We start from the raw sequence: 27,885 nt of genomic DNA, 5'->3' as shown, positions 1-27,885 counted from the left end.
TTAGCTATGATGTGGGTGTGCCCCAAGGGTCAATACTGGGGCCCCTCCTGTTCAGCCTGTACATTAATGATCTGCCTTCTGTCTGTACTGGGTCTGAAGTTCAAATGTATGCAGATGATACAGTGATATATGTGCATGCAAAGAGCAAACAACAAGCTGCACAAGAACTCACTACTGTAATGGTCCAGGTTACAAAGTGGCTCAGTGACTCGTGTTTGCATCTCAATGTGAAAAAAACTGTTTGCATGTTCTTCACAAAGAGGGCAACAGATGCTACTGAGCCAGATGTCTATGTGTCAGGGGAGAAGCTCCAGGTGGTATCTGATTTTAAGTACCTTGGCATCATACTTGATTCCAACCTCTCTTTTAAAAAGCATGTGAAAAAGGTAATTCAAATAACCAAATTCAACCTAGCTAATTTCCGATTTATACGAAATTGTTTGACTACAGAGGTAGCAAAACTGTACTTCAAATCTATGATACTCCCCCACTTAACATACTGCTTGACTAGTTGGGCCCAAGCTTGCTGTACAACAGTAAGACCTATTCAGTCTGTCTACAAACAGGCTCTCAAAGTGCTTGATAGGAAGCCCAATAGCCATCATCACTGTCACATCCTCAGAAAGCATGAGCTCCTGAGTTGGGAAAATCTTGTGCAATACACCGATGCATGTCTTGTATTCAAGATCCTAAATGGCTTGGCTCCCCCTCCACTCAGTATTTTTGTTAAACAGAAAACCCAAACATATGGCAGCAGATCCACAAGGTCTGCCATGAGAGGTGACTGTGTAGTTCCCCTAAGGAAAAGCACCTTTAGTAAATCCGCTTTTTCTGTGAGAGCTTCCCATGTCTGGAATACACTGCCATCAGACACACATAACTGCACCACATATCACACTTTCACAAAATGCTTGAAGACATGGCTAAAGGTCAATCAGATTTGTGAACATGGTCCCTAGCTGTGTGTTGCCGCTTTCCATGTCTGTTGTCTGTAACTTGTGAGGTGTGGAAACACTTTGTTGCTTTTATGAATTTTGTCTTGCTGCTTTTTGTTCTATGTTGCTCTGTCTGTATGCTACGTCTTGCTTGTCCTATGTTGCTATGTCTGTATGCTATGTCTTGTTCTATGTTGCTATTGTCTATATTGTAATTGTTTTTAATAACCTGCCCAGGGACTGCGGTTGAAAATTAGCCGGCTGGCTAAAACCGGCACTTTTACTGAAACGTTGATTAATGTGCACTGTCCCTGTAAAAAATAAACTCAAACTCAAACTATAGACCACTTTTCAGGACTTAACATCAAAGTTTGACTTGCGGGTTAACTATACACTGCCGGCACACAGCAGGGCAGTGTGGCTTTCGGTTGGAACTTGGTACCAGGATCAGTATGAGACTATCCCTCTATCTCCTCCCATGGACATGTGCTGACTTTTTAAAATCAATATCAATTTAAAGTGGATAAATTCACTTTCCTATGAAATGGCGTCATCTGGCCCACTCTGGGGATTCGGATAGACAGGTAGGTTGAATCACTTATGACTGTTTCCTAAACCAATCTCCTCTGACACGCTGCACATGCTCACTCATCTCACCACACTCAGGTCAAATGCCTGGTCATTTGCATACCAGTCACACCAGAGAACACAATAAATACCTGGTTGTCAGTGATCGGAATCAATGGTAGCAGAGGTTATCAACATGGATTTTGGTTCATATAATTTACTAATGGCCTTGTCCAGAAGACAGGATCACGGTCACCGGAAAATGTTTAAGACCTGTGGACTGTGTTTGCCAACTGTCTGGGTAAATGTATTCCGAGTTGTCTAGAGAGGATGTTTATAGGTTAATACTTTTGTTAATTTTTAAACTGGGGACACGGACACTGTCACGCCCAAAACACAAAGAAATGTAGATGTAACGTGTTCAAACCTCTAGCAGTGCATTTTTATTTTAGTAATAGTTCAAGGCTTGGAGATGGTATTAAAATCTCGGTGCAGCTAACTAACTGGTCAAATTGTAGCCTAACTGGTTCACCGCACCGGGCAGGCCGATGGTTTGATGGATCAGTTTTACGTTGAGACATGATGAGTCACATCGGTCCGGCGCCTTTTCTAGCCCAAAACACAAAACAATCGAACACAAATTAACGATATCAAACATGATTCTAAACTAGTAGAATACTATTTGGCTGCAATCGTTCAGATTTACACGATACTGCAGCATGGTGGGTTAAGCAGTTGAGAAAAGTCAAAACGTTCAGTTTCGGTTCTTAAGTCGCCATCATCATCATCACATTCGGCTTTTTCTCAGTGGACGTACAGTGCTAGCGTGCTAGCTAAGTGGCCAACGTAGCTAGCGTTACACCTAACCTGCTTTTCACGACGAACTAGATAGAAAATTCTTGACATGGCGACCAACCTGTCACCGCCGGTCTCTCTTCTTCTAGTATGTCGTCTGGGTTCGGCTTGTTTTGTAGTATCCAAGCCGAGTGTGTGGCCGGCGGATTACAAAAACTGGCTAGCTTGCTAACGGTAGCTAGTTAGGTAACTAGCGTGGTACAGTAGCTAGCATCCAACCATTTATCCTCGACTTGCACGGGCCTCAAATCTATTCTGTGCCAACACGGTGCCCTTTCTTCTTTCCCGGGGTTTCCACCGTTGTTTGGACGTTAAGGGGATCACGACTTGTGTTTCTGTCTTTTTTTTTTTGCCCACCCGTTATCTCGTGTGAGACAGTGCTGCTCTCGTTGAGTGCTGCTTGCGCCGCGGCCTGTCTCACAATCAAAGATGGCAGACCGCCAGTCCACGGGTGTCTGACGTCATCACGCACAGAAGACGGCGGCTGCAGAGCGACAGTTTTGGGAGTAGATGAAGCCAGAGGAAGACGCGAATCGAGAGAATTTACTCTGTCCAAAATCTGTTAAAGCCCTTTTAACATGGTAAGCCTAAGCCCTTTTGTATGGTGGTCTGAGTATCGAATTACGGCGATGCTTATTTGATCGAATATAAGTTTCCTAATGTTGAGGCTGTTACAAATGTACTGCTAAGTGGATACACGTGGCATTCCGGCAACTCTGAGAAAAACGACTTATGCCAAGTTCAAAACAGCTGGGAACTCGTTGTAAAAAAGAATTTGTTCTTAACTGACTTGCCTAGTTAAATAAATACATAAATAGAGCTCCGAATTTCTGACCTGAAAATCACCGACGTCATGATTTGACCTCGTAATTTCTGCGTTCCCACGCATATCTGCCCTCTCATTGGCTATAATTGTCCTACCTGATCTCGTCTGCCTTCAATCATTGAGGACATGCATTTCTTTTGTTAGAGTGGTCACTCGGCTATCTTGTCAATATAATAGATCATCTTTGATGACGCCACAGGTGAGCAGATAGATTCAGGCCTTTTAACCACTGATGTCAGTTCAGTTTTGCATTTCCCTTCACAAAAAAATTAAGGTTAAGGATGGTGTTGTGAGAATAAACTGATCTTAGATCAGTGTCTAAGGGCAACTTCTAGCTGGATCAAATTGTTTGGAGTGCTTGGCTTGGAACCCTACTTTAGCGCAGCTATGCATCATTAGCCCCACAGCTGATAATAACACCCTATGTACAGTTAGGGTGGTTGTTTCTCTAAGACATACAACCAATGATTGTTTGCAGTCTGGGGATGAGGCTTGTGGTTTACATTGGGTCCCAGTGGTATAAAGTACTTCAGTAAAAATACTACTTAAATTAAGTAATTTTTTGTGGGTCTGTATTTGACTTTACTAGTTATATTCTTGACTACTTTTACTTCACTACATTCCAAAAGAAAGTAATGTACTTTTTACTCCATACATTTCCCTGATACCCAAAAGTACTCGTTACATTTCGAACGCTTAGCAGGACAGGAAAATGATCCAATTCACACACTTATCAAGAGAACATCCCTGGTCATCCCTACTGCCTCATTAAACACATGCTTCATTTGTAAATGATGTCTGAGTGTGCCTCTGGCTATCCGTAAATGAAAAAAACAAGACAATTGTGCAGTCTGGTTTACTTAATAAGGAATTTGAAATTATTTATACTTTTGATACTTAAGTATATTTTAGCAATTACATTTGATACTTAAGTATATTTAAAACCAAATACTTTTACTCAAGTAGTATTTTACCAGGTGACTCACTTTTACTTCAGTAATTTTCTATGAAGGTATCTTTACTTTTACTCAAGTATGACAATTGGGTACTTTTTCCACCACTTTTGGGTCCTTGCTATCCGGCATCCTTGGGATGTCCCAACTCTGACGTGCATTGAAGTTGGCATTTTAAATGGTAGGGGTTAAGGTTACTGTTTAAAGGTAGGGCCGTCCCAAGGATCCCCAAAAGCAATAACTGTTTACATAGAGGGCTGAGAGGCTAAGGCAAATGTCATTAATTTTTTTATTTTTGAATCTATTCTACAATAATGTTTCAAATTCATAACTTGTTTTCATCCCCTAGTATTACATTCAAATGTTATTAAGCCCAACAAAGTAAATGTTGCTGGGCTAAAAACATACAACATTACAAAGAAATTAAACCTAGAATCCTTAATTGAAACAATAACAAAGTCGGCACCCTGCTTCAGTTTTGGAAAAAACCTGAGGGATGGGCCCAGAGAAATCTAACCGCTCTCAAATCATAGACAGAGGATGCAAAGACTGAACATCCATGAAATCAAAATGAAAGTTTTAAAAATGTTGAGGCTACACAGTGTTTGTTTAAATATGCATTGTTTACAAACATTTGAGTAAAATTAGCTTGTATTTTGGGTTCGGATTGGGTACGACATTTAAAGTAAGCGCAAGGCATTTCTAAGTTATATTCTTCAAGAATAAATGGGTACATATAATTAGTCAAATAGGATGTAGCAACTAAGGATTCTAGCTTTAAAGTGCGACTGCCTTTAAGAAGCAACAAATCCCTTTGAAAACGGCCTATGTGACAACAAATTAGCAAGATACAGTTATTCTAGTGTCAAAATTGACTACATAGTGTAAAATAATTTGGGTCATAAGGTCATCTCATCTAAAACAGAGTTTGGACCATCTGTACGTCACAACGGGTAAATTAAGCTTGGGTTTTGATTTGATGATGTCCATTTGCCAACTAACATGGGGTGAACAGCTGTGTGGATTGCTCACTCTCCAATTGACAGTGAGACAGACCTGCCCAGCAGCTCTAACTTTGCTTACATAAAGACAACACATTGCGCATTTTTTTACTTGAGAAATACTACACCAAACACCTTAGATGTAAAATTGCGCAACATCCTCGTCAAAAACGTCAAAATTAATTACAGATTTCTTGAGTTATGTTAGATTCATTCTGGGGATTTTGAGGAAGTGAAACAGGCTTCCGCATCTACAGTGTATCATGGGGGACAAACATATTTAACCAAACGCCCAATCGATCCAGAAATCAACATTTTATAATGAGCATCAGAAAAACACGTGCCAATCGGCGTGTTCAGTGGCTCTTTAAACATCCAGACACCATGCCTAGCAACTACCTCCTGTCTCCTACCACCCTAGGCACCTGTATAGCTCTGAAAGGGATGACAGACAAGGATGGCAAAAATGCCATATATCTATTCACATACAAGTGCATAGAGGCTAGGGGGGGGGGTGTTGTCTCTGGGCCACACTTTAGTGGTTTATAGCAAAGATGTTCCTGGAGTAGGCACTTTGTGGTGACATTTATTATGGTCACCAGTACATCGTAAGGAGGGAAAGGTAGAGGTTAGTGTGTGCATACATTTGACTAGATTAGTGAATTACAGACGTGTAACACTCAAAGCCAATCCAAACATCAAGGCAAAAATGTATTACACCACTCTCCTTAAATCATTTTGCTATTTAGAAAACAAGGTTATAGAACAAAAGAAATGACATTACAATATATCTGATCAGCACTGTGGCATCAAGTAAAATCGAATCCCAGCAATTATGAGAACAGGCACCATACTGTGAATAATGCATAGTGCAATATTAGTGTATTATTTCCAATTCTGTGCATCCATTCTGTGAATTATTGGTTATGAGAGATTCATATTAACATCATTTGTGTTCCCTGATTAGTTGGTAGAACTCATCTTTCACAAAGATGACCTGGCAGATTAATTAACAGACAGTCAGGTTAGTGATTGCTGCCTGCTATTGCATTTCTGTATTTCTGGTTAATAGCTCATCTGGATTATGAGTTTGTTTCAGGTCACTGTCCTGGTGTAATGGAGGTGACCTCCTTGGCTTTGCTCAGTGGGCTAATGGGCATTAGTCAACCAAACCAGGGTTACAATACCTAGTACTCTGGGACCCTCAGTCCTTAAACATATTTGTTCTATACCACCACTAGTACAGCTGGTTTAGGTGTACTTGTACTGGAATTGAATAAATAGGTGGAATGGCTGAGAATTTAGCACAGTGGGCTAGCATGACTGGGCTAACACCCAGTCACAGCCTGGGTTTGATCCCTGATGGGTTACCACAACACTGGCAGGTATGGTTTGATCTTGTCCTGCCAGGTGGTGGGGTCCAGGGCGATGAGGAGGGATGGGTGGTTGTGTATGTTCCAGTAGTACCCCAGAGCCAGGGCAGCAGCCCCCACGGTTAGGGTCAGGGTCAGGGAACTATGCTTGGGCTCAGGGATGTCCGAGGGCCTGGTCTTCAGGGCTCCTGCCATCCGATCCCACGTAGTCAGGATGGCCTGGAGGGAGAGGTAGATGTTTCAGTTTCTCTAATGTCCCAAGTAATACTTAGGCCAGTATCGAAGACTATTCATTTAAATAGGGAGAATATAAACACATTAATAGTTAGTTCTGAATTTCATCTGATTGTATCGATACCAGAAAACACAACATTATCAGCAGTATATTTTTGTATTAATACACTGTAGGCCCATCCCTACCTGTCGGGCCCCGTCCCACTGTCCCGGCCCTCTCAGACGGTACTGGTACGGGGTGCATGGCCCCAGCAGCACACACAGCCACACACCAGGATCCCGCAGCAACAGCCCTAGGAGGCTGGGACGCACCCCCACCTGGTAAGCTATCTGGTCCATGTAGTCAATGTAGTCCACCTGGATGGTGTGTCTCTGGGAGGTCACATACCTGAGACAGGAGAGTTAGGCCCTGCCCAAAAACAACCCATAGGCCCCCCTCGGTATTTTGCAGATCTGAAGGAGCAGGATATCTAATCAAATCAAATTTTATTTGTCACATGTGACTATGCATAGATAGACAGCGAGTAGCAGAAGTGTAAAAACAATGTAAATAGTCAGGGTGGCCATTTGATTAACTTTAACAGTCTTATGGTTTGGGGATATAAGCTGTTAAGGAGATTTTTGGTCCTAGACTTGGTGCTCCGGTACTGCTTGCCGTGCAGTAGCAGACAGAACAAGTGGGTCTAGGGTTTCCGGCATGATGGTGTTGATGTGAGCCATGACCAGCCTTTGAAAGCACTTCATGGCTACCAACGTGAGTGCTACGGGGCGGTAATCATTTAGGCAGGTTACCTTCGCTTTCTTGGGCATAGGGAGTATGTCATATCTACATGTTGCAAACAGACCACCAGACTCGGTCAGGGAGAGGTTGAAAATGTAAGTGAAGACACTTGCCAGTTGGTCCGTGCATGCTTTGAGTACACGTCCTGGTAATCCGTCTGGCCTCGCGGTGAATGTTGTCTTGCTCACATCGGCTACGGAGAGCGGCAGGTAGCCTAGTGGTTCGAGCGTTGGACTAGTAACCGGATGGTTGCAAGATCGAATCCCTGAACTGACAAGGTAAAAATCTGTCGTTCTGCTCCTGAACAAGGCAGTTAACCCACTGTTCCTAGGTCGTCATTGAAAATAAGATTTTTTGTTCTTAACTGACTTGCCTAGTTAAATTAAGGTAAAATAAATTTAAAAAAAGAGCGTGAGCACACAGTCGTCCGTAACAGCTGGTGCTCTCATGTATGCTTCAGTGTTGCTTGCCTCAAAGCGAGCCTAAAAGGCATTTTGCTCGTCTGGTAGGCTCGCGTCACAGGGCAGCTCGCGGCTGGGTTTCCCTTTGTTTTTCCGTAAGATATTTCAAGCCCTGCCACATCCGACGAGCGTCAGAGCCGGTGTAATAGGATTCAATCTTAGTCTTGTATTGACACTGCCTGTTTGATGGTTTGTTGGAGGGCATAGCGGGATGAATCTCTGAATATATTCCAGTCTGTGCTAGCAAAACAGTCCTGTAGCGTAGCATCCGCGTCATCTGACCACTTCCGTACTGAGTTCATCACTGGTACTTCCCGCTTTAGTTTTTGCTTGTAAGCAGGAATCAGGAGGATAGAATTATGGTCAGATTTGCCAAATGGAGGGCGAGGGAGAGCTTTGTATGCATCTCTGTGTGTGCAGTAAAGGTGGTCTAGAGTTTTTTTCCCCTCTGGTTGCACATGTGACATGCCGGTAGAAATGAGGTAAAATGGATTTACGTTTGTCTGCATTAAAGTCCCCCGCCACTAGGAGTGCCGCTTGTGGATGAGCATTTTCTTATGGCCTTATACAGCTCGCTGAGTCCTGTCTTAGTGCCAGCATCGGTCTGTGGTGGTAAATAGACAGCTATGAATAATATAGATGAGAACTCTTGGTAGATAGTGTGGTCCACAGCTTATCATGAGGTATTCTACCTCAGGCGAGCAATACATCGAGACTTCTTTAATATTAGACATCGAGCACCAGCAGTTATTGACAAATAGACACACACCCCTGTCCCTCGTCTTAACAGACGTAACTGCTCTGTCCTGCCGATGCACGGAGAAGCCAGCCAGCTCTATATTATCCGTGTTGTCGTTCAGCCACGTCTCAGTGAAACATAAGATATTACAGTTTTTAATGTCCCATTGGTAGAATAGTCTTAATCGTAGATCATCCAGTTTGTGAGAGTGCTACGGGGCGGTAATCAATGATTGCACATTGGTCAATAATACAGGGAGTAGTGGTGGTTTACCTTCGTCAGCAAATTCTTACTATGCACTCCGCCATCCTCCCCCTTTTTTCTCCGTCTTTTCTTCACGCTGATGACGGGGATTTGTGCCTTGTCTTGACAAAGCAGTATATCCTTTGCGTCGGACTCGTTAAAGAAAATATCTTCATCCAGTTCGAGGTGAGTAATTCCTGTTCTGATGTCCAGAAGCTCTTTTCGGTCATAAGAGACGGTAGCAGCAACATTATGTACAAAATAAGTTTAAACAATGCGAAAAAACAAACAAAATAGCACAGTTGGGGCCTCCCGAGTGGCGCAGTGGTCTAAGGCATTGCATCGCAGTGCTAGCTGTGCCACTAGAGATTCTGGGTTCGAGTCCAGGCTCTGTTGCAGCCGGCGGCGCACAATTGGCCCAGCATCGTCCGGGTTAGGGAGGGTTTGGCCGGCAGGGATATCCTTGTCTCATCGCGCACTAGTGACTCCTGTGGCGGGCCAGGCGCAGTGCACGCTGACACAGTCGCCAGGTGTACAGTGTTTTTCCCGACACATTGGTGCGGCTGGCTTCCGGGTTGGATGGGCATTGTGTCAAGAAGCAGTGCGGCTTGGTTGGGTTGTGTTTCGGAGGACGTATGGCTCTCGACCTTCGCCTCTCCCGAGTCATTACGGGAGTTGCAGCGATGAGACAAGACTAACTACTACCAATTGGATACCACGAAATTGGGGAGAAAAAAGGGGTGAAAATAAAAACAGCACAGTTGGTTAAGAGCCAGTAAAATGGCAGCCATCCCCTCCAGCGCAATTATTAAAAAGGTGCAAGCAATATGGTGGAAACTTCCCTAAATCCAATTAAAAAGGTAGGTGGAGCCATCATTATATTGCTTAAACTTATCCTGTCCCCTCAAATCTACTAAATCAATCTCAGTACCTCTTGGCAATTGTCTCCTCCTTGTGTTTAATGTCCTTCAACATGCAGTCCATTGAGGGAAGCTTATTCAGCCCTGTGGGTGAAACAGATAATCCAACTGATATACAGCATGGCTCTGGACAAAATAAGTGCACCAAAGGGACTGTTGTGTCATTTTGATAGTTTAAAAAAAAAAGAACTGTAAGTGCCTTCTGAACAGAGAGGTATGCTTGTGGGAGCAAGACAAAGAGAGAGAAAGCGAGAGCGGGAAGTTAAACAAGTGGGCCAATGTCTGGTAAAATAACAGTGATGTACCTTTGAAGACCCTGGTGGCCCATCGGGCCTGCATTTCAGAGATGGGCATGATGGCTCCAAGCGGCTGCACCAGCCCTATAACGGCCAGTGTGGGACGCTCTAACCCCGGAGGGAACATGTACTTATACAGACTGGCCTTGTTACCGGAAACCGGCAGCATATTGGACGGTAGGAAGGGGAAGGAGAAGTTGTAGCCAGTGGCAAACACCTGGAAATGAGGTAATGGACAGGTGAAAGGTGGCAACTGTGCATGAGTTTGGGTGTGCGTATATATGACTATGTCTTGTTACGCACCACCAAGTCTATGTTGTCCTCCACGGTTCCGTCGTCAAACTCAATGCTGGACCCCCGAAGCCTGCGGATGTTGGGTTTGACCTGCACTGTGCCAGACAGGATCCGGTTGGGCAGCTCATCATTCACTGTAGGGTGCTGGCTGAACAGCCTGGGACATACACAACAGGTTTAAAATATACTTAGTTCTCTTTCTTTTTTTCTTTCTTTGTATGTGTGCTCTTACCTGTGTTTGGGCTGTAGAGAGTAGAGGCTGTGGTTGAATCTCTGGTTGATTTTGTTCTCTCTCAGTCTGCAGACCAGGCCAAAGGGCAGTACAGACTTGGCCATATTTAGCACCCTTCTAAATAGAACCAACGCAATGTTAGTGTACACTGAGTATACAAAACGTGAAGAACACCTGCTCTTTCGATGACGTAGACTGACCAGGTGAATATAGGCAAACGCTATGATCCCTTATTGATATCATGTTAAATCCACTTCAATCAGTGTAGGTGAAAGGGAGGAGACAGGTTAAAGAAGGATTTTTAAGCCTTGAGACAATTGAGATATGGATTGTGTGTGTGTGCCATTCAGAGGGTGAATGGGCAAGACAAAAAATGTAAGTGCCTTTGAACGGGGTATGGTAGTAGGTGCCAGGTGCACCGGTTTGTGTCAAGAACTGCAAAACTACTGGGTTTTTCACACTCAACAGTTTCCCGTGTGTATCAAGAATGGTCCATCACACAAAGGACATCCAGCCAACTTGACACAACTGTGGGAAGTGTTGGAGTCAACATGGGCCAGCTGTTAAGTTCATGTTTTAAGTATCCCTATATTTCTGTTATTACGGGGCTATCACTCAGTCAAGAGTGCGCATGCGCAGGAAGTCTAGTCGTTGATGGACCTAGCCTCGAGTGTAATGGCTACCTTGTAGTGTGTTCATATAGTATAGTAAACTTTGTTAAACTGGAACCTTGTCGTTGTGTCATTTCGAGTTAACACCAGCATCCCTGTGGAACGCTTTCGACACCTTGTAGAGTCCATGCCCCAACAAATTGAGGCTGTTCTGAGGGCAAGGGGGGTGCAACTAAAATATTAGGAAGGTGTTCCTAATGTTTGGTATACTCAGTGTATGTTACTGATGGAACGCAACCTCCTTCAAGTGGAATCCATTGATCAGGCATGTTTCTGAAACGGGTGACATCTATGACCAAGCACTTTCTTTCATCTGTCCAATAATTTCTTATCAGTAATGATGGAGGAAGACATTTTGCATTTGTAATGTTTTTAAAGTGTAAGGCGCAAAAAGGTGATTTCCAGACAATCTACCTGTTCAATTCAAAGTCAATGGGCACCCCTTGTTGACCCACACGGTTGAGGATCCATGCCCCACGCCTGGTACTGAGGAATACCTGGAGAGAGAGATGGGAGAGTGGGGGGAAGAGCATGGAAGAGGAGGAGGCAAAGACAGGCAGAGAGGTCAGAGGATGATTTGACATAATAAAATGGTACTGGATAGACAGACTTGCCTTGTTTTACTGTTTCAGTCTTCTGCCCAAGTTTGCAATCTTATCTCAGTACCTCTGAGCATATGACAATATTGGCCCCACCTCACTACACACAGCAAATTGGGTTACATTTTGTGAGTGTGTTCAAATGGTTTTGATCATTTCTAGGAAGCCGTTTGATATGAATATGAACTGATTGTTACAAAATGCCCTGTTTGACTGGGGCCTACTTGGTGGCGTGTAAAAACGTTTTGCTTGGTCGTTGTACCTGTTAGGATTCTAACTCCCCGCTGTTCTACTGTACCTGTTTGGTGACCCTGCTGAGTTCCACAGCGATGTCTCCTCCAGAGTTGCCGATGCCGATCACCACCACCCTCTTCCCCCGCCACTCCTCTGCCGTCTTATAATCCCGACTGTGGAAGTACTGGCCCTTGAATGTGTCGATACCTGGAAGACAGGCCTGTGTCACTGACTGACTGACCACCCCGTACAGTACTACTAGGGGTAGTAAGTGCACAGTAAGCGAGATAAGACTGTGGCTGAAATGAGACAGAGAGCAAATGAATCAAGACATTTCACATATGGGTTCTGTCCGCTTTGTAAAGAGTGATCATGTACTTGATATTAACTGTGTTTCTAACCAACAGATAAATACCTTTTAAATCTGAATCGGACTTCAACCTACCTATCATCCGCCATGCATTGGTCTCTATCACGACTAAGCTGCGACAGTGCCCTTCAGCCACTATTATGAGACTGCTTGATCAACAAACCTTAAAATAGAGTTGAGATAAGACCAGACTCGGGGTTGGAGCTGACATAGACTATATATACAAAAGTATGTGGACACCCCTTCAAATTAGTGGATTTGGCTATTTCAGCCACACCCGTTGCTGACAGGTGTATAAAATCGAGCACACAGCCATGCAATCTCCATAGACAAACATTGACAGTAGAATAGCCTTACCGAAGAGCTCAGTGACTTTCAATGTGGCAACGTCGTAGGATACCACCTTTCCAACAAGTCAGTTCGTCAAATTTCTGCCCTGGTTGAGCTTCCCCGGTCAACTGTAAGTGCTGTTATTGTGAAGTGTAAACGTCTAGGAGCAACAACGGCTCATCTGAAGTGGTAGGCCATACAAGCTCACAGAATGGAACAGCCAAGTGCTGAAGCGCGTAGCACGTAAAAATCATCTGATCTTAGTTGCAAAACTCACTAGCGAGTTCGAAACTGCCTCTGGAAGCAGTGTCAGCATAAGAACTGTTCGTCGGGAGCTTCATGAAATGAGTTCCCATGGCCAAGCAGCCGCACACAAACGTAAGATCACCATACGCAATGTCAAGCGTCGGCTGGAGTGGTGTAAAGCTCGCCGCCATCGGACTCTGGAGCAGTGGAAACGCGTTCTCTGGAGTGATGAATCACACTTCACCATCTGGCAGTCCAACGGACGGATATGGGTTTGGCAGATGCCAAGAGAACGCTGCCTGCCTCAATGTATAGTGCCAACTGTAAAGTTTGGTGGAGGAGGAATAATGGTCTGGGGCTGTTTTTCATGGTTCGGGTTAGGTCCCTTAGTTCTAGTGAAGGGAAATCTTAATGCTACAGTATACAATGACGTTCTAGACGATTCTGTGCTTCCAACTTTGTGGCAACAGTTTGGGGAAGGCCCTTTCCTGTTTCAGCATGACAATGCCCCTGTGCAAAAAGCGAAGTCCATACAGAAATGGTTTGTCAAGATCGGTGTGGAAGAACTTGACTGGCCTGCACAGAACCCTGACCTCAACCCCATCGAACACCTTTGAGATGAATTGGAACGCAGACTCCGAGCCAGGCCTAATCGCCCAACATCAGTGCCTGACCTCACTAATGCTGTTGTGGCTGAATGGAAGCATATCCCTGCAGCAATGTTCCAACATCTAGTGGAAAGCCTTCCCAGAAGAGTGGAGGCTGGAATAGCAGCAAAGGGGGGGCCAACTCCATATTAATGGCCATGATTTTGGAATGAGATGTTCGACGATACTTTTGGTCATGTATTGTATCTACAGGACACAGTTCAAGGTTCACTCTGTATTGTGCCAACGTCTAAAATAAAACCCTATTCCTTAGGGGTGCTGCGTCTAAAATAAAACCCTATTCCTTAGAGGTGCCACGTCTAAAATGACATACCTTAGGGTGGGTGTCATTTGAGATTGGCCTAGTATCTGAGGTCACTGTTGTAGGCTACCTGGGAAATCGTGTAGAGGCAGGTTGGGGTGACAGTGGTGTCCTATACAGATCATCACAGCATCAAAGATATGTTTCTCCTTCTCTCCCTTCTTGTTCTCCGTCTCCACATCCCACTGGCCCGAACGAGAGAAGTCTGGTCTTGGCTTCACCTGGAGGACTCTGATCTAACTCACACACACACACAAGTACACGCACGCACGCAATTGTATCAGTGTTGTGTAACATATGCAATGTTCTAAACGCCTCACCTCCCTGAGTACAACCTTGAAACTGTATAAATGATTGCTGTGACCAGGAACTGAGCTCCTACCTGGAAGCGTATGTGCTTGGTGAGTTGGAAGTGTTCGGCGTACATGCGGAAGTAGTCCATGATGAGGGAGTTGTGCATGTAGTTGGGGAAGTGGGCTGGGATGGGAAAGTCAGAGAAACACATCATCTCCTTGGAGGTGTTGATGATGACAGAGTGGTAGATACTGGCCCTGTCAGCCTCCGGGTTCTCCTAAGGATGGAGAGAAGAATAGGTGTAAAAGGTCAGAAAATGATTTCCCCACACTTTTTATGAGTGATTCAGACAAGGAGATGAAGCCACTTTAGCCTATGGAGATGGAGAGAAGATGAGGCCACTGTATCTAGAGCAGTGTTAATTTTGGCAGCTATTTTAGATTTTGTTTTAGTGTTAGCCTTTATGACTAAAATACCTTTTAATAGTAGCAGGGAAGACTTATTTTGCTACTGAGTCCAGCAACCAAAAACACGAGTCATTGCTAAAATATAACTTAAGCCAAAAGCACATCAAGTTCAGGGACAAGTGCATCGGGGCAGGGGAGGGAGCAACATCACTAACTGAATTAGAGATTGAATTTAACACTGCTTATTGCATTGCCAAAGAGGAGATGGCCTTTACCAAATTCAGACCCATGTTACTCTCCCAGAAAATAATGGATTACAAATCTACCCGACATATGGAAACGAGGTGTCCTGCGCAAACATTATTGGCACCATCGAGAACACTATCCGGGAAGAGGGTTAGTATTACCCGGGATCCTTGGGACGTATCTACCCTAAGCCTTAACCCTAAAAGCAAGTTGATTTAATAGCTAGATTCTTGATCAAAGAAATTGACTTGTTATTGTGAGAGGCGACTAAACATTTATTTCATTATCCAAGTATCAGCTCATAGTCAGCATGTTGCCTTGTTACAACATAAATATTATTAGCTACATAGTTTTGTATTATTCTGTTAGCTGAACGCAGTTATGGATAACAGTTCAGTTTGCAGTTGCACTTTTAAATACAATAAAGATTGTTTTAATCATCTATATACATTTCTTTGCTGTTGCACTTTTGAATATAATCAATGTTCTGTTTTGTATATTACTTTGTCCAAAACTAGTCACCTATGCAAATATGTTTGCAGTTGCACTTTTGAATAAAATTATTCAAAGTTGTTTTTATTGTAATGTCTTTCCCACTCCAGTGATGTGTTCTACAACATCAAGGTAACAACTGATAACAATTAGGGATGATAGGACAGTCATTTGCAGTAAATTTTGTCTGGTGCTCCTTTCTTTTTGAAGTTAGTAGCAGCAATGCTACCAATTAAAAATGTTAATTTAGAGCACTGACTATACTCCTAATATTCAGCAAATAGCATGAAAAAACAACTGCAGCATTTGCGGAACGTGATAGCGGTAACACAGACGAATAACAGCGCATATGGGAAAATAGAGCTTCTGATGTGATTAAAGCTAAAATAGCCTAAAGGAAAGTAAGAGAGTAAACATTATTGTTTCTAGTTTAGGTTAGTTACAATTGAAGTGTATTGTCCTCACTGCGCATCAGTTCAAAAGATTGACGAGTGACTGAAGTGACCGCCCGGGAGCTGTTTGAGAGTCAGGGCAGATCAATTTACAGACCACGTAAATCATGGGTGTCAAACTCTGGCCCGCGGGGTAATTATATTTGGCCCGCGAGACAATACCAAATTACTACTAGAGCTGGCCCGCCGGTATTATACAGCGCATTCACCGCTAATACTACGAATTCCATAATGCTCTGCTGTTGTTTTCGCGCGCCAATCAGGACAGGACCCAGAAACGCCCTCTCCTCTGTGACAGTAGTCATAGCAACATAGACGCTACAACTGTCAGCTCGCTATCCCTTCCCAAAAATGGCGAAAAGAAAGGCAGAAAACAGGAGCTTTCTGGACAAGTGGGAGGCAGAATATCTGTTTACATATGTAAAAGACAAACCTGTTTGTCTTGTTTGTGGAGTCAACGTGGCTGTAAGTAAGGAGTACAACATTAGACGACACTGAAACGAAACACCATGACAAATACAAGGACCTGGACATGACTCAAAGGAGCCAGAAAGTAGAGGAGATGAAAAGAAGTTTGGTTTCACAACAGAATATGTTCAAAAAAGCCACATCACAAAGTGAGGCTGCTGTAAAGGCTAGTTATATAGTGGCAGCAGAGATCGCAAAATCAGCCCGGCCCTTTAATGAGGGAGAGTTCGTGAAAAAGTGCATGATGAAAGTTTGTGACCTCGTATGCCCAGAGAAAAAGCAAGCATTTTCAAACGTGAGCCTGAGCAGGAACACAGTAGCTGATCGCACATGTGATCTTGCCACCAATCTGTATGACCAGCTGATGGAAAAGGGAAAAGATTTCGTTGCGTTCTCCCTCGCTGTGGATGAGAGCTGCGACGCATCTGATACTGCTCAGCTGTCAGTCTTCATCCGTGGAGTGGACTCAAATCTGTGTGTTACGGAGGAGCTATTGGGATTCAAAACAATGCATGGCACAACCACAGGAAAGGAAATCTTTGAGGAGGTTTCCAAATGTGTAACTGAAATAAAGCTGCCGTGGGATAAACTCGTTGGATTAACGACAGATGGTGCGCCAGCGATGTGCGGTAAAAAGAGTGGACTGGTGGGCATGGTTCGGGAGAAGATGCGGGAAGAGAACTGTGCAGGTGAGCTAACTGTTTACCACTGCATCATACATCAGGAATCATTGTGTGCCAAAGCCCTAAAGATGGAACATGTTATGACCACAGTAACACAGGTAGTTAACTTTATAAGAGCCAAAGGTCTGAATCACCGCCAGTTTAAATTTTTTCTAGAGGAGTGTGGTTCGGAATACGCAGACGTGCCGTATCACACAGAGGTGAGATGGCTAAGCAGAGGAAAAGTACTGAACAGATGTTTCGAGCTGCGTGAGGAAATATGTCAATTCCTGGAAACCAAAGGGAAGGATACAGCAGAGCTCCGGGAGCAAAAGTTTCTGTGTGAGCTGGCCTTTCTCTGTGACATCTCGAGCCATCTCGATACGCTGAACCTGCAGCTTCAGGGGCGGGGGCGCATCATCACAGACATGTACGCTGCAGTGAGGGCCTTTAAAACTAAACTGTGCCTGTGGGAGAATCAGATGCTGCAAGGAAACCCTTGCCATTTTCCCTGCTGCCAAACCATAAAAGCGCAGATCTCTACCGCCGTGTTCCCATGCGCACAGTTTGCTGAAAAACTCAGTGTTCTCGCCGCTGAGTTTAGCCGGCGATTTGCCGACTTCGATGTCCAGAAATGTAGGTTTGAACTGCTTAGTAATCCCTTCGCAGTTGATGTGGAAAATGCACCAACCAACATCCAAATGGAGCTCATTGAAATCCAGTGCAACGACACGCTGAAGTCAAAGTATGATGCTGTGGGCGCCGCACAGTTTCCACGGTTCATCCCTGACACAATGCCTCAGCTCCGCACCCAAGCTGCTCAGATGCTCTCCATGTTCGGCAGCACTTATCTATGCGAGCAACTTTTCTCCTCGATGAAGATGACCAAAACAACTCACAGGAGACGTCTGACTGATGAACACCTTCGCTCGATACTGAGGATTTCTTCAGCTCAGAGCCTGAGCCCAGACATTGATGAACTAGCATCCAAGAAGAGATGCCAGGTATCTGGCTTGGGCACATCAGATTAGATCAGTGTGCAATAATTAACGTTTTCTTTGTGCACTTTTTCTTGCTACAAGGCATGGGCTTGAATGGTTGATTGATTTATTATCATTTTATTTGTAAAATTATTAGCCAGTGGAAAAAGTTTATTTTGGTATTTAAATCAGAAGGCTGCAAATAGAAAAGAGGCATACGATTTTTATTTAAATTTTATTTATTTAATAAATGAATGCCATTGATGTGTTTTTTCATTTGAAATTCGATTTTGCATGTCTCCACTATTAAATTATATATTGTATGGTAATAAGCGATGCTTGTTCCATATTCAATGTTAAAGCAAAACTTGTTTGGGTCCATATTAAAAGGTTCATTTGTTCAATGTTGGCCCGCGACTTTGTTCAGGTTTTACATTTTGGCCCACTGGGTATTTGAGTTTGACACCCCTGACGTAAATGAAAGACATTAATTCTGCCAATGAGAGGATTACATTAAATATTCTACAAAGGTTGGACAAAACAGATGATGTCATATTGAATGTCCATTAGTCACACTTGTAAATCTCATCGTCACATTTTTTCCCCGTCAACTAAAATGAAAGCTAATTTGTTACAGCTATCGTTTTATTCATGGCATCCCGTCTCATTATCATCATTCGTTTTCATCAGGGAAAATAGGATTACAAATATTTTTCGTCATAGTCAATGTTGACGAAATGAACACTGATTGAGATGCAGCAGTCCGTCTTACCTTGAACCTCCACAGTCCCCCGATGTCATCACTGCTCTCGAAGCAGGTGGGCTCCAGACCCTCGTCCAGACAGCTCTTGATGCTGGTCAGACCTGAACTTCCCCCTCCAATCACACACACGCGCCGTGACATACCGTCTGTCTGTCTGTCTGCAGAGGCAGGGAAAGACACAGTATAACGCAAAACATTAGGGTTAGTAGCCTACAAAAAATGCATGCTGTCTGTCTCCACAGGAAGGACAGAAGTAGAGAGGAGATTCAGTAACTCATGAAGGATAAATGGAAGTAAATACTGTATACAGACTAGATCTAAATCTATTCAAACTCTCCAATCAGAGGGGTGGGTGTGGTCGCTGGTGAGCTGCTTGTTTACCAGTCATGCAGCACAGGCTACTGTAGCCATTGCTGAGTATCTCAACTCCATCCATATCAAAAGAGGCTGCTGGGAGGAGCTATAGGAGGACGGGCTCATTGTAATGGCTGGAATGGAATCAATGGAACGGTATCAAACACATGGAAACCACATTTGACATTCCAGCCATTACAATGAGCCCATCCTCCTATAGCTCATTCCACCAGCCTCCTCTGGTCCATATATACATCTATACTGAGTTGAGCTGCGATTTGTGTAGGCGGAGTCTACCACCAACTACATGGAGTCGCTATCAGTCGACACTGAGCAATTCCACGGAATCAGAATGATGCTGAGACTTTTCACTTCAACAAACAAAACCAATGATTTCAAAGGTAAACAAACCATACAACTCTATGCACAAGGACTACTTGTAACAATGTACACATTTACTTGAAGAACAGTGCAGATGCCAAGTTTGGTAACAAAATGACAGTTTGTGCTGTCATTCTGTTACCAAATTTTGTATCTGCACTGTTCTTAAAGTAAAATGTTCTGTGAAAATTGATCAAAGTAGTCCTTGTGCATAAAGTTGTATGGTTTCCAACTGGGCACACACTGGTTGAATCAACATTGTTTCCACGTCATTTCCTACATAAGAATTCAGACCTTTTACTCAGTACTTTGTTGAAGCACGGTCAGGTTGGATGGGGAGCGTCGCTGCACAGCTAGTTTCAGGTCTCAGTCTCCCAGTCCCTGCCGCTGAAAAAAATCCCCAAAAGCATGATGTTGCCATCGCTTCACTGTAGGGATGGTATTGGCCAGGTGATGAAAGGTGCCTTGTTTCCTCCAGATGTGACGCTTGGCATTCAGGCCAAAGAGTTCAATCTTGGTTTCATCAGACCAGAGAATCTTGTTTCTCATGGTCTGAAAGTCCTTTAGGTGTCTTTTGGCAAACTCCAAGCGGGCTGTCATGTGCCTATTACTGAGGACTGGCTTCCGTCTGGCCACGCTACCATAAAGGCCTGATTGGTGGAGTGCTGCAGAGATGGTTGTCCTTCTGGAAGGTTCTCCCATCTCCACAGAGGAACTCTGTAGCTCTGTCAGAGTGACCATCATGTTCTTGGTCACCTCCCTGACCAAGGCCCTTCTCTCCAATTTGCTCAGTTTGGCCGCCTGGCCAGGTCTAGGAAGAGTCTTGGTGGTTCAAAACTTCTTCCATTTAAGAATGATGGGGGCCACTGTGTTCTTGGGGACCTTCAATGCTGCAGACATTTTTTGGTATCCTTCCCCAGATCTGTGCCTTGACACAATCCTGTCTCTGAGCTCTACGGACAATTCCTTCGACTTCATGGCTTGGTTTTTGCTCTGACATGCATTGTCAACTGTGGGACCTTTATATAGACAGGTGTGTGCCTTTCCAAATCATGTCCAATCAATTGAATTTACTACAGGTGGCCTCCAATCAAGTTGTAGAAACATCTCAATGAGGATCAATGGAAACAGGATGCACCCGAGCTCAATTTCGAGTTTCATAGCAAAGGGTCCGAATACTTATATAAATAAGGTATTTCTGTTTTTTTATTTTTAATACATTTGCTAAAAATTCTAAAACCTGTTTTCGCTTTGTCATTATGGGGTATTTTGTGCAGATTGAGGGAAAAAGTATAATTGAATCCATTTAAAAAGAAGTCTAAAGTAACAAAATGTGGAAAAAGGGAAGGGGTCTGAATTCTTTCTAAATGCACGGTACATTTTAAAGTGTTGATTAACATACATTCTCAAGCCTCGTTCCCATTACCTATAAGCACTTTGTTACGTTCCGCCAAAAGTCATGCATTTCAGGAGGTTGCCTGCCATGCAGGCTCCTCGTGGAGTGCAATGTAAGGCAGGTGGTTAGAGCATTGAACTAGTAACCGGAAGGTTGCAAAAATGAATCCCCGAGCTGACAAGGTAAAAATCTGTCGTTCTGCCCCTGAACAAGGCAGTTAACCCGCCGTTCTTAGGCCGTCATTGAAAATAAGAATGTGTTCTTAACTGACTTGCCTAGTTAAATAAAGGTGCACATTTTTTTATAATATATATATATTTTTTAATCGGCAAAATCGGTGTCCAAAAATACAGATTTCCGATTGTTATGAAAACTTGAAATCGGCCCTAATTAATCGGCCATTCCGATTAATCGGTCGACCTCTAATGCATATACAACAAGTCACCATAATCAATTACAGAGAGAAAAGTGGCCTGAACAAGCTTCTTTCTAGCCATAAGCGGGAAGCAAGCCTTATTACAAAAATAAAAACCCAATTTCAATTTAAGCTTTGTAACAAGATTATCCACATGAACTTTAAAGGACAACTTGTCATTCAACCAAATACCTAGGTATTTGTAGGATGACACTTTTTCAATGGATAAGCCACCAGATGTGACAATGCTAACGTTCTCTGGCAGAGTTCTAGCTCTGGTCATGAATTTTGTTTTTTGTACATTCAAGACCAGTTTGAGACCATAAAGGTAGGTCGGCTGTGACTGAAAAGCAGTCTGGAGCTCTTCAACAGCCTGAACCAGAGAAGGAGCACATGAATATATAACTGTATCATCTGCATATAGATGTAACTTTGCTGGTTGCATCACATTTCCCAAATCATTAATAAAAATTGAGAACAACACAGAAGCTAAAATGGAACCCTGGGGCACACCTCTATTAATCTCAAGAAAGCTAGACTTGTGATTGTCAGTATATACACATTGTGTTCTGTCAGAAAGAGTTCCTAAACCAATTTACTGCCCCTTCACTGAGACCAATGTTTCTGAGTCTAGCTAGCAACAATTCATGGTCAACTGAATCAAAGGCCTTTGATAAATCCACAAAAAGTTGCATGGCTGCCAACTTTTTGAAGAAAGCTTGGATTGAGATTTGCTATGTGAATTTCATTGCCCCCTGGTACAACCCCTAAATGGAAAATTTGACTGTTTTAAAGCTAATTTCCTGCAATTCTACGTATTTTGACATGGCTTAGGCGTATGAACATGGTGGAAATAAAAAAATAAAAAACATTTTAAAACACAGGTCAGGTGTATTCAGGGTTTTTTGAGCATTAAATGAACACCCAATTCGATGACTTTGTTACTTTGAGATTTGGGGGGGATGAAATTTAAAGAATGCTAATATTTTTTTAAATATATTTTTTAGGTGGTTTACAGTTTATCCAGACAAATGAGATAGGGAGACAGGCAAATGCTAGAAACAGTGGGAAGGTTGGAAGCAGGATCCCTGTTCTCAAGTGGAATGTTGTATGTGACACGTGCCAGGGAGTGTCACCACTACACCAAGGCTCTCCACAGGAAATACTAATAATAATGGTTGATGGCAGTGGGTAAACAAATCATAGATTGCTGTCTACTTGTTCATAGACTGCTTTTAAGGTAAGGACACAAACATTTTGTAATTTGGGTGAACTGTCTCTTTAAAATAGGGCTAGAAGAAAATCCTGCTTGCTCTCCAGGAGGGTTGGCCACCCCTGATCTATATAAGTTTCCTAAGTGCTGGGTGTTTGAAAATGTTCTAACAATAATTCCTCAAAATCACCCAAACTTCAAGAAAAATCTAATGAATATCAATATTCAGGTGGTTTTTGACCTTCAAGACAAATCTAATGAAAATCAATATTCAGGTGGTTTATGCCTATTAGTTGAAGATCCTTGCCATCATCTTACTCTACATAGACAAAATATGTGTTTATAAATTGTGAGTCCCCCTATCATCTCTGCCTAGCATGTGCACAATACTAAAATATAAACAATTATATTTGATTCCCGGACGATTTAATATCCAAAGCTTATTTGTATGACATATTCAAAACTGGCCATGAATGGCTGCAATAATTCATAGCTTCATATAATTAATTTTCAAAGACACAAGTAGGCATATTAGATTTCAAATATGTCATTACACTGGCAAAATTGGGAAGAAATGGAATAATAAAATAAGTGTGGGGAATAACAGTGTTCTTGCTGACAAGAACAGTAATTACCCTATATTTTAGCCCATTAAGAATGAGAATTGTTCCACTGCTCAGACTAAATAAAATAAATAGATAATCACATTTCTTGAAGACAAAATGACAAATCTGCCCTTACACCCTAACCAAATTATTTTTCTATTAATTGTCCCTCCTCTAGAATCAAACTTACACTTTTCAGTTCACAATCTGTTAGACAAAAATGTTCATAGTTACAAATCAGGTCACTCTACCAGATTTCCCTGCTAAAACGTGCTGTATGTAGGTCTGTCTGCTGCCTTTTCATTGTCACAGCCTAAATGACAATCACCAAATGAGGGGACTAATGCAAGTGGATTATATCGACTTTAGTACATGCTGTCAAAAGGCTGCATTCTGCAATAGGGACTGGAGTAACAGCAAACAAATTGTTGACAACATTGTACACTGAACAGAAATATAAACACAACATGTAAAGTGTTGATCACATTTTTCATGAGCTGAAATTAAAAATCCCAGAAATGCTCCATATGCACAAAAGCTTATTTTTCTCTAAGTTTGTGTATACATTTGTTTACATCCCTGTTAGTGAGCATTTCTCCTTTGCCAAGATAATCCATCCACCTGACAGGTGTGGCATATCAAGAAGTTGATTAAACAGCATGATCATTATGCAGGTGCACCTTGTGCTGGGGACAATAAAAGGCCACTAAAATATGCAGATTTGTCACAGGACACAATGCCACAGATGTCTCAAGTTCTAAGGAAGCGTGCAATTGGCATGCTGACTGCAGGAATGTCCACTAGAGCTGTTGCCAGAAAATGTTATGTTCATCTCTATACCATAAGCTGCCTCCGTCATTTTAGAGAATTTGGCAGTACGTCCAACCAGCCTCACAACCGCAGACCACATGTAACCACGCCAGCCCAGGACATCCACATCCGTCTTCTTCACCTGCAGGATCATCTGAGACCAGTTACCCGGACAGCTGATGAAACGGAGGAGTATTTCTGTCTGTAATAAAGCCCTTTTAACTAATTCTGATTGGCTGAGCCTGGTTCCCCAGTGGATGGGCCTGGCTGCCAAGTGGGTGGGCCTATGCCCTCCCAGGCCCACCCATGGCTGCACCCCTGCCCGGTCATGTGAAATCCATAGTTTAGGGCCTAATGAATTTATTTAAATTAACTGATTTCCTTATATGAACTCTAACTCAGTAAAATCATTGAAATCGTTGCATGTTGTTTATATTTTTGTTCAGTATACACAGTGGCATTTTTTAGCATGTAAATCTTGGTGGGGCAAACAAACAAATTTTTTTTAGATGCCAGCAAAGCTACTAAACAAGACAACACTAAACAATACATTAATTGCACTATAACGGTGACAAACGGTGCCACAAACTATTAGGGGCTACATAAAGCTGTCCCAACAGCAGAGCTTTCTTTTCAGCACCATGGAGTGAATCCTTACCACTGCTACACCTGGATATCAGCTGAGTCTTGTATGTCAGCGAAACAGTTCATTCAGCCTCATTTACTGCCTTTTTAAAAACCATTGCTGATATGGCTGACTTGCTTAAACAAATGTGCTTACTATTGACTCCTTGTGGATTTGAGTAAGTCGATAAGAACCGCAAAGTTGATAAGAACCGCATTCTCCTTCAATAATAACAAACAGCAAAATTAGTTTTGACTTTTGAACCATACACAAACATTATTACATTTATGTTCAGTAAATTCATGTTTATTCTTATATCATTAACACTTAGCTTTAAGTATAAGCAAGTGCAAGCAAACGAGCTGCGACGAGGTAAGGCCTATTCATTCATCACTTTCAAAATGGACACCGACAGAAATTGAGACAGATGTTAGTTCAGATTAATTCAGCAACATGAGGCCTTGACTCCTCTTTAAGTCACCGCAGAGAGAAAGAGAGAGAGAGACACTTGGTTAGCCTACCATTTGAAGTATTTTATTAGGCCTATGAGGTCTAAAAAGGAAGGAAAATACAATCATGAGGATCCACTTTTATATACAATATACCGACGCACAGACAGCGCATTGCGCAAACAAAACAACCCTCGCAATATCAACTGGAATTACATGGGTCTATTACTGAACTTTTTGTTGAAAACAAATATTTGAATTTGAAGAGACTGTCACTGGCAAACATGGTTACAGACCCACCAACATTATATAGCATCTCCTCCTCGTCAAGAAATGCACGAGCTAATTATAATACACAAAGTAAGCAAAACTATGAAATCTTTCCAACTTTGCCTAAAATCATGAAGACGACACTAATGAAATAGACCTATATAACAATATGCCTATAACAAGTGAGATGTACAAACTATGGCATAAAGGAACGATGAGCGGATAAGAGGCTATCCCTAATTTCGATTAAGACATTAATGAACGAGATCAGATGGACGTGGTCAATATAACTATTTGTTCAGCACTTTTGAAATGTACAGCGACAGAATTGAGAACATGGGCTGTTCTTACAGTATTCTCCCTGTACACCAAGTCAGAACCAAATGATAAATAAAGGGGGCATATAGGCAGACAGAGAAAGCTCTTACAATATTGTATAATGACATTTCTCTAAAACAGGCTATAGGCTACATGTGCACCACCAAGTCAAAGCAGTAGGCTACATTCTGAGGGGAAAGGGATCAAATGATTAGGGTGAGGCACATGGGCTATTAACAGCTTACTACACAACATACACTTATTCTTACTTTCTTAGCTACAGTATACATATCTCCCTGGCATATTACATAATTTATGCAGCAGCATACAAGACATTTTTGGACTTGTTGTGCTGTGCTCACTTGAACAGGAACATGGAGTGGAGGTATTTCTTGTGGGCAAATTTTGTCATCAAACTTCGTCATCAAAGTCTGGCCTTCTCTGGATGTATGATGCTTTCAAGACAACTGGGAACTCAAGAAAGCTCTAGAAAGAGGCCCAAGTTCCCGACTTGGAATTCTGAGTATTCAACCTTTTCAAAACTTTTTTTCCTAGTCGGAGCTAGTTTTTTCCCCCAGAGTTCCCAGTTGTCTTGAACTCACTGAAGTCTGAGATTTCCCAGTTCTGAGTTTCCAGTTATTTTGAGCATGGCAGGTCATGCTGGAATGACAGCATGGCCAATGTATTCAACCTTTTCTGTCTCATGGTGTTGCGTGTTAATGTTTATCCTTATAAGCTTGGAAAAGAGACCCTTTCAGATAGGTGTTTTAAATCCTTGAACCCAGATTTGGACCACACACCCTCTCCACCGAATAGCAGGCAGGGGAAGCAAAACAGCGATTGCTTTGCAATGCTTGCAGTTTGCCACTGATTCATTCAAAACCACTCATTGTTGCCAGTAGATTGTCGATGTGATTCATGATGATGACTGCTTGTCTAGCTTTTTTAATATACATATATATATATATTTTTTTAGCTAAGATTGAAAGATTGAAAGTATGATGTATCAGTCCAATCAAAGCTATGGTGACAGAACACTGAGCCAATCACTGCTCAGATAGAGAAGATTACCAAAGCCTACGCTCTGTATTTTCTGCTGGCTGCCCCTCCTCCACAGAAAGCACTGAGCTAGGCTGGAACACCTGCATTTTGGAGTTGCCTAAACAGGTGGGGCTCAAAACACCTGTCCTGAATGACGGGACGCCACTAAGCATAAATAAAACAGCCCTACACTTTTTCGTTTTCTAAACTCAGCAGAGAACATTCTCTCGCTCCATTCAGCTCAGCTCTAATCTTGAGGGACGTATCTTTAAAACATGCATCCAATCCCCTTGATCCCTTACATAACTAGACCAATCACATGCTTCAATGTGCAGAGGTTCACAGTACTGTGGCAAGACAGGACAATGACAATATACTTTTTTCTATTGTATTATTGACTGTATGTTTGTTTATTCCATGTGTAACTCTGTGTTGTTGTTTGTGTCGCACTGCTTTGCTTTATCTTGGCCAGGTCGCAGTCTTGTTCTCAACTAGCCTACCTGGTTAAATAAAGGTGAAATAAATACATAAATAAAATGATAGCGCGTCAAATGTATGTCACATCCTTGCAAAGTTATTGTTAACGTTATAACGCATAATAAGACACTGTTATAGTTACATTGTTCTACTATTAAAGTACGACTTCGAATAAAACCGTGGTCTTACCTCGTATTATCCCGAAAAAAATCTGCAAATAGAAGTTCAGGAAACTTGCATGTTGCAACACAAATCGTCAAATGTATAATGTTGAGGGCAGAGTCTAATGGCGTTTATATAATTCATTGGCAGAGTGTAAAGGTCCTTGCTTTCCGGAATTCTTGGGACGTCCCTACCACATTGAAGTTGAAATGTAACATGGTTAAAGGGACAATCAGCAGTTGTTACATCCATTTTTGGACTTATAAATGAATTATATGTATCAAATCGAATACAATTGTATTTGTCACATGCGCTGAATACAACAGGTGTAGTTACAGTGAAACGTGTACTTACAAGTCCTTAACAAACAATGCAGATAAGAAAAATAAGTGTTAAGAAAGGGTAAGTGTAGGGGTTAGAGTTTAGGCAGTGGTGTAGTGGTGCCAAAAATATGAACTAAAATGTCCTAGTTTCAA

The 27,885-nt window shown here is 42.5% G+C and overlaps 2 protein-coding genes across 4 annotated transcripts in view; both read right to left on the bottom strand.

The window, feature by feature from the left end:
* Positions 1 to 2,776, bottom strand: part of LOC120054901 (protein PRRC2C-like) — a 35,413-nt gene extending 32,637 nt beyond the window's left edge. Inside the window, exon 1 of the mRNA XM_039002625.1 lies at positions 2,419 to 2,776. The gene's annotated coding sequence lies outside the window, so the exon portion shown is untranslated. The remainder of the gene's footprint in view (positions 1 to 2,418) is intronic.
* A 1,635-nt stretch (positions 2,777 to 4,411) lies between these two features.
* LOC120054900 (flavin-containing monooxygenase 5-like) lies at positions 4,412 to 27,542 on the bottom strand. 3 transcript variants are annotated; one of them, XM_039002621.1, is made up of 12 exons: positions 27,437 to 27,542; positions 18,903 to 19,051; positions 14,512 to 14,700; positions 14,200 to 14,365; positions 12,279 to 12,421; positions 11,796 to 11,878; positions 10,711 to 10,827; positions 10,488 to 10,635; positions 10,194 to 10,401; positions 9,900 to 9,972; positions 6,931 to 7,132; positions 4,412 to 6,729 (listed from the first exon to the last, which is right to left on the bottom strand). In XM_039002621.1, exons 2-12 carry the CDS (start codon positions 19,032 to 19,034, stop codon positions 6,505 to 6,507), a joined length of 1,686 nt encoding a protein of 561 aa, XP_038858549.1. In that variant the 5' UTR covers positions 19,035 to 19,051; positions 27,437 to 27,542; the 3' UTR covers positions 4,412 to 6,504. The 3 variants fall into 3 exon arrangements, with proteins under 3 accessions (XP_038858549.1, XP_038858551.1, XP_038858552.1); XM_039002623.1 differs by having other exon boundaries at positions 10,711 to 10,824; XM_039002624.1 differs by lacking the exon at positions 4,412 to 6,729 and having other exon boundaries at positions 7,041 to 7,153.
* Between the last annotated feature and the right edge of the window lie 343 nt (positions 27,543 to 27,885).

This window comes from Salvelinus namaycush, chromosome 10 (genome assembly GCF_016432855.1).
Source record: "Salvelinus namaycush isolate Seneca chromosome 10, SaNama_1.0, whole genome shotgun sequence".
Classification (NCBI taxonomy): Eukaryota; Metazoa; Chordata; class Actinopteri; order Salmoniformes; family Salmonidae; genus Salvelinus; species Salvelinus namaycush.
Note: the sequence above shows the minus strand (reverse complement) of the source record. Positions and strands in the feature narration are given on the sequence as shown.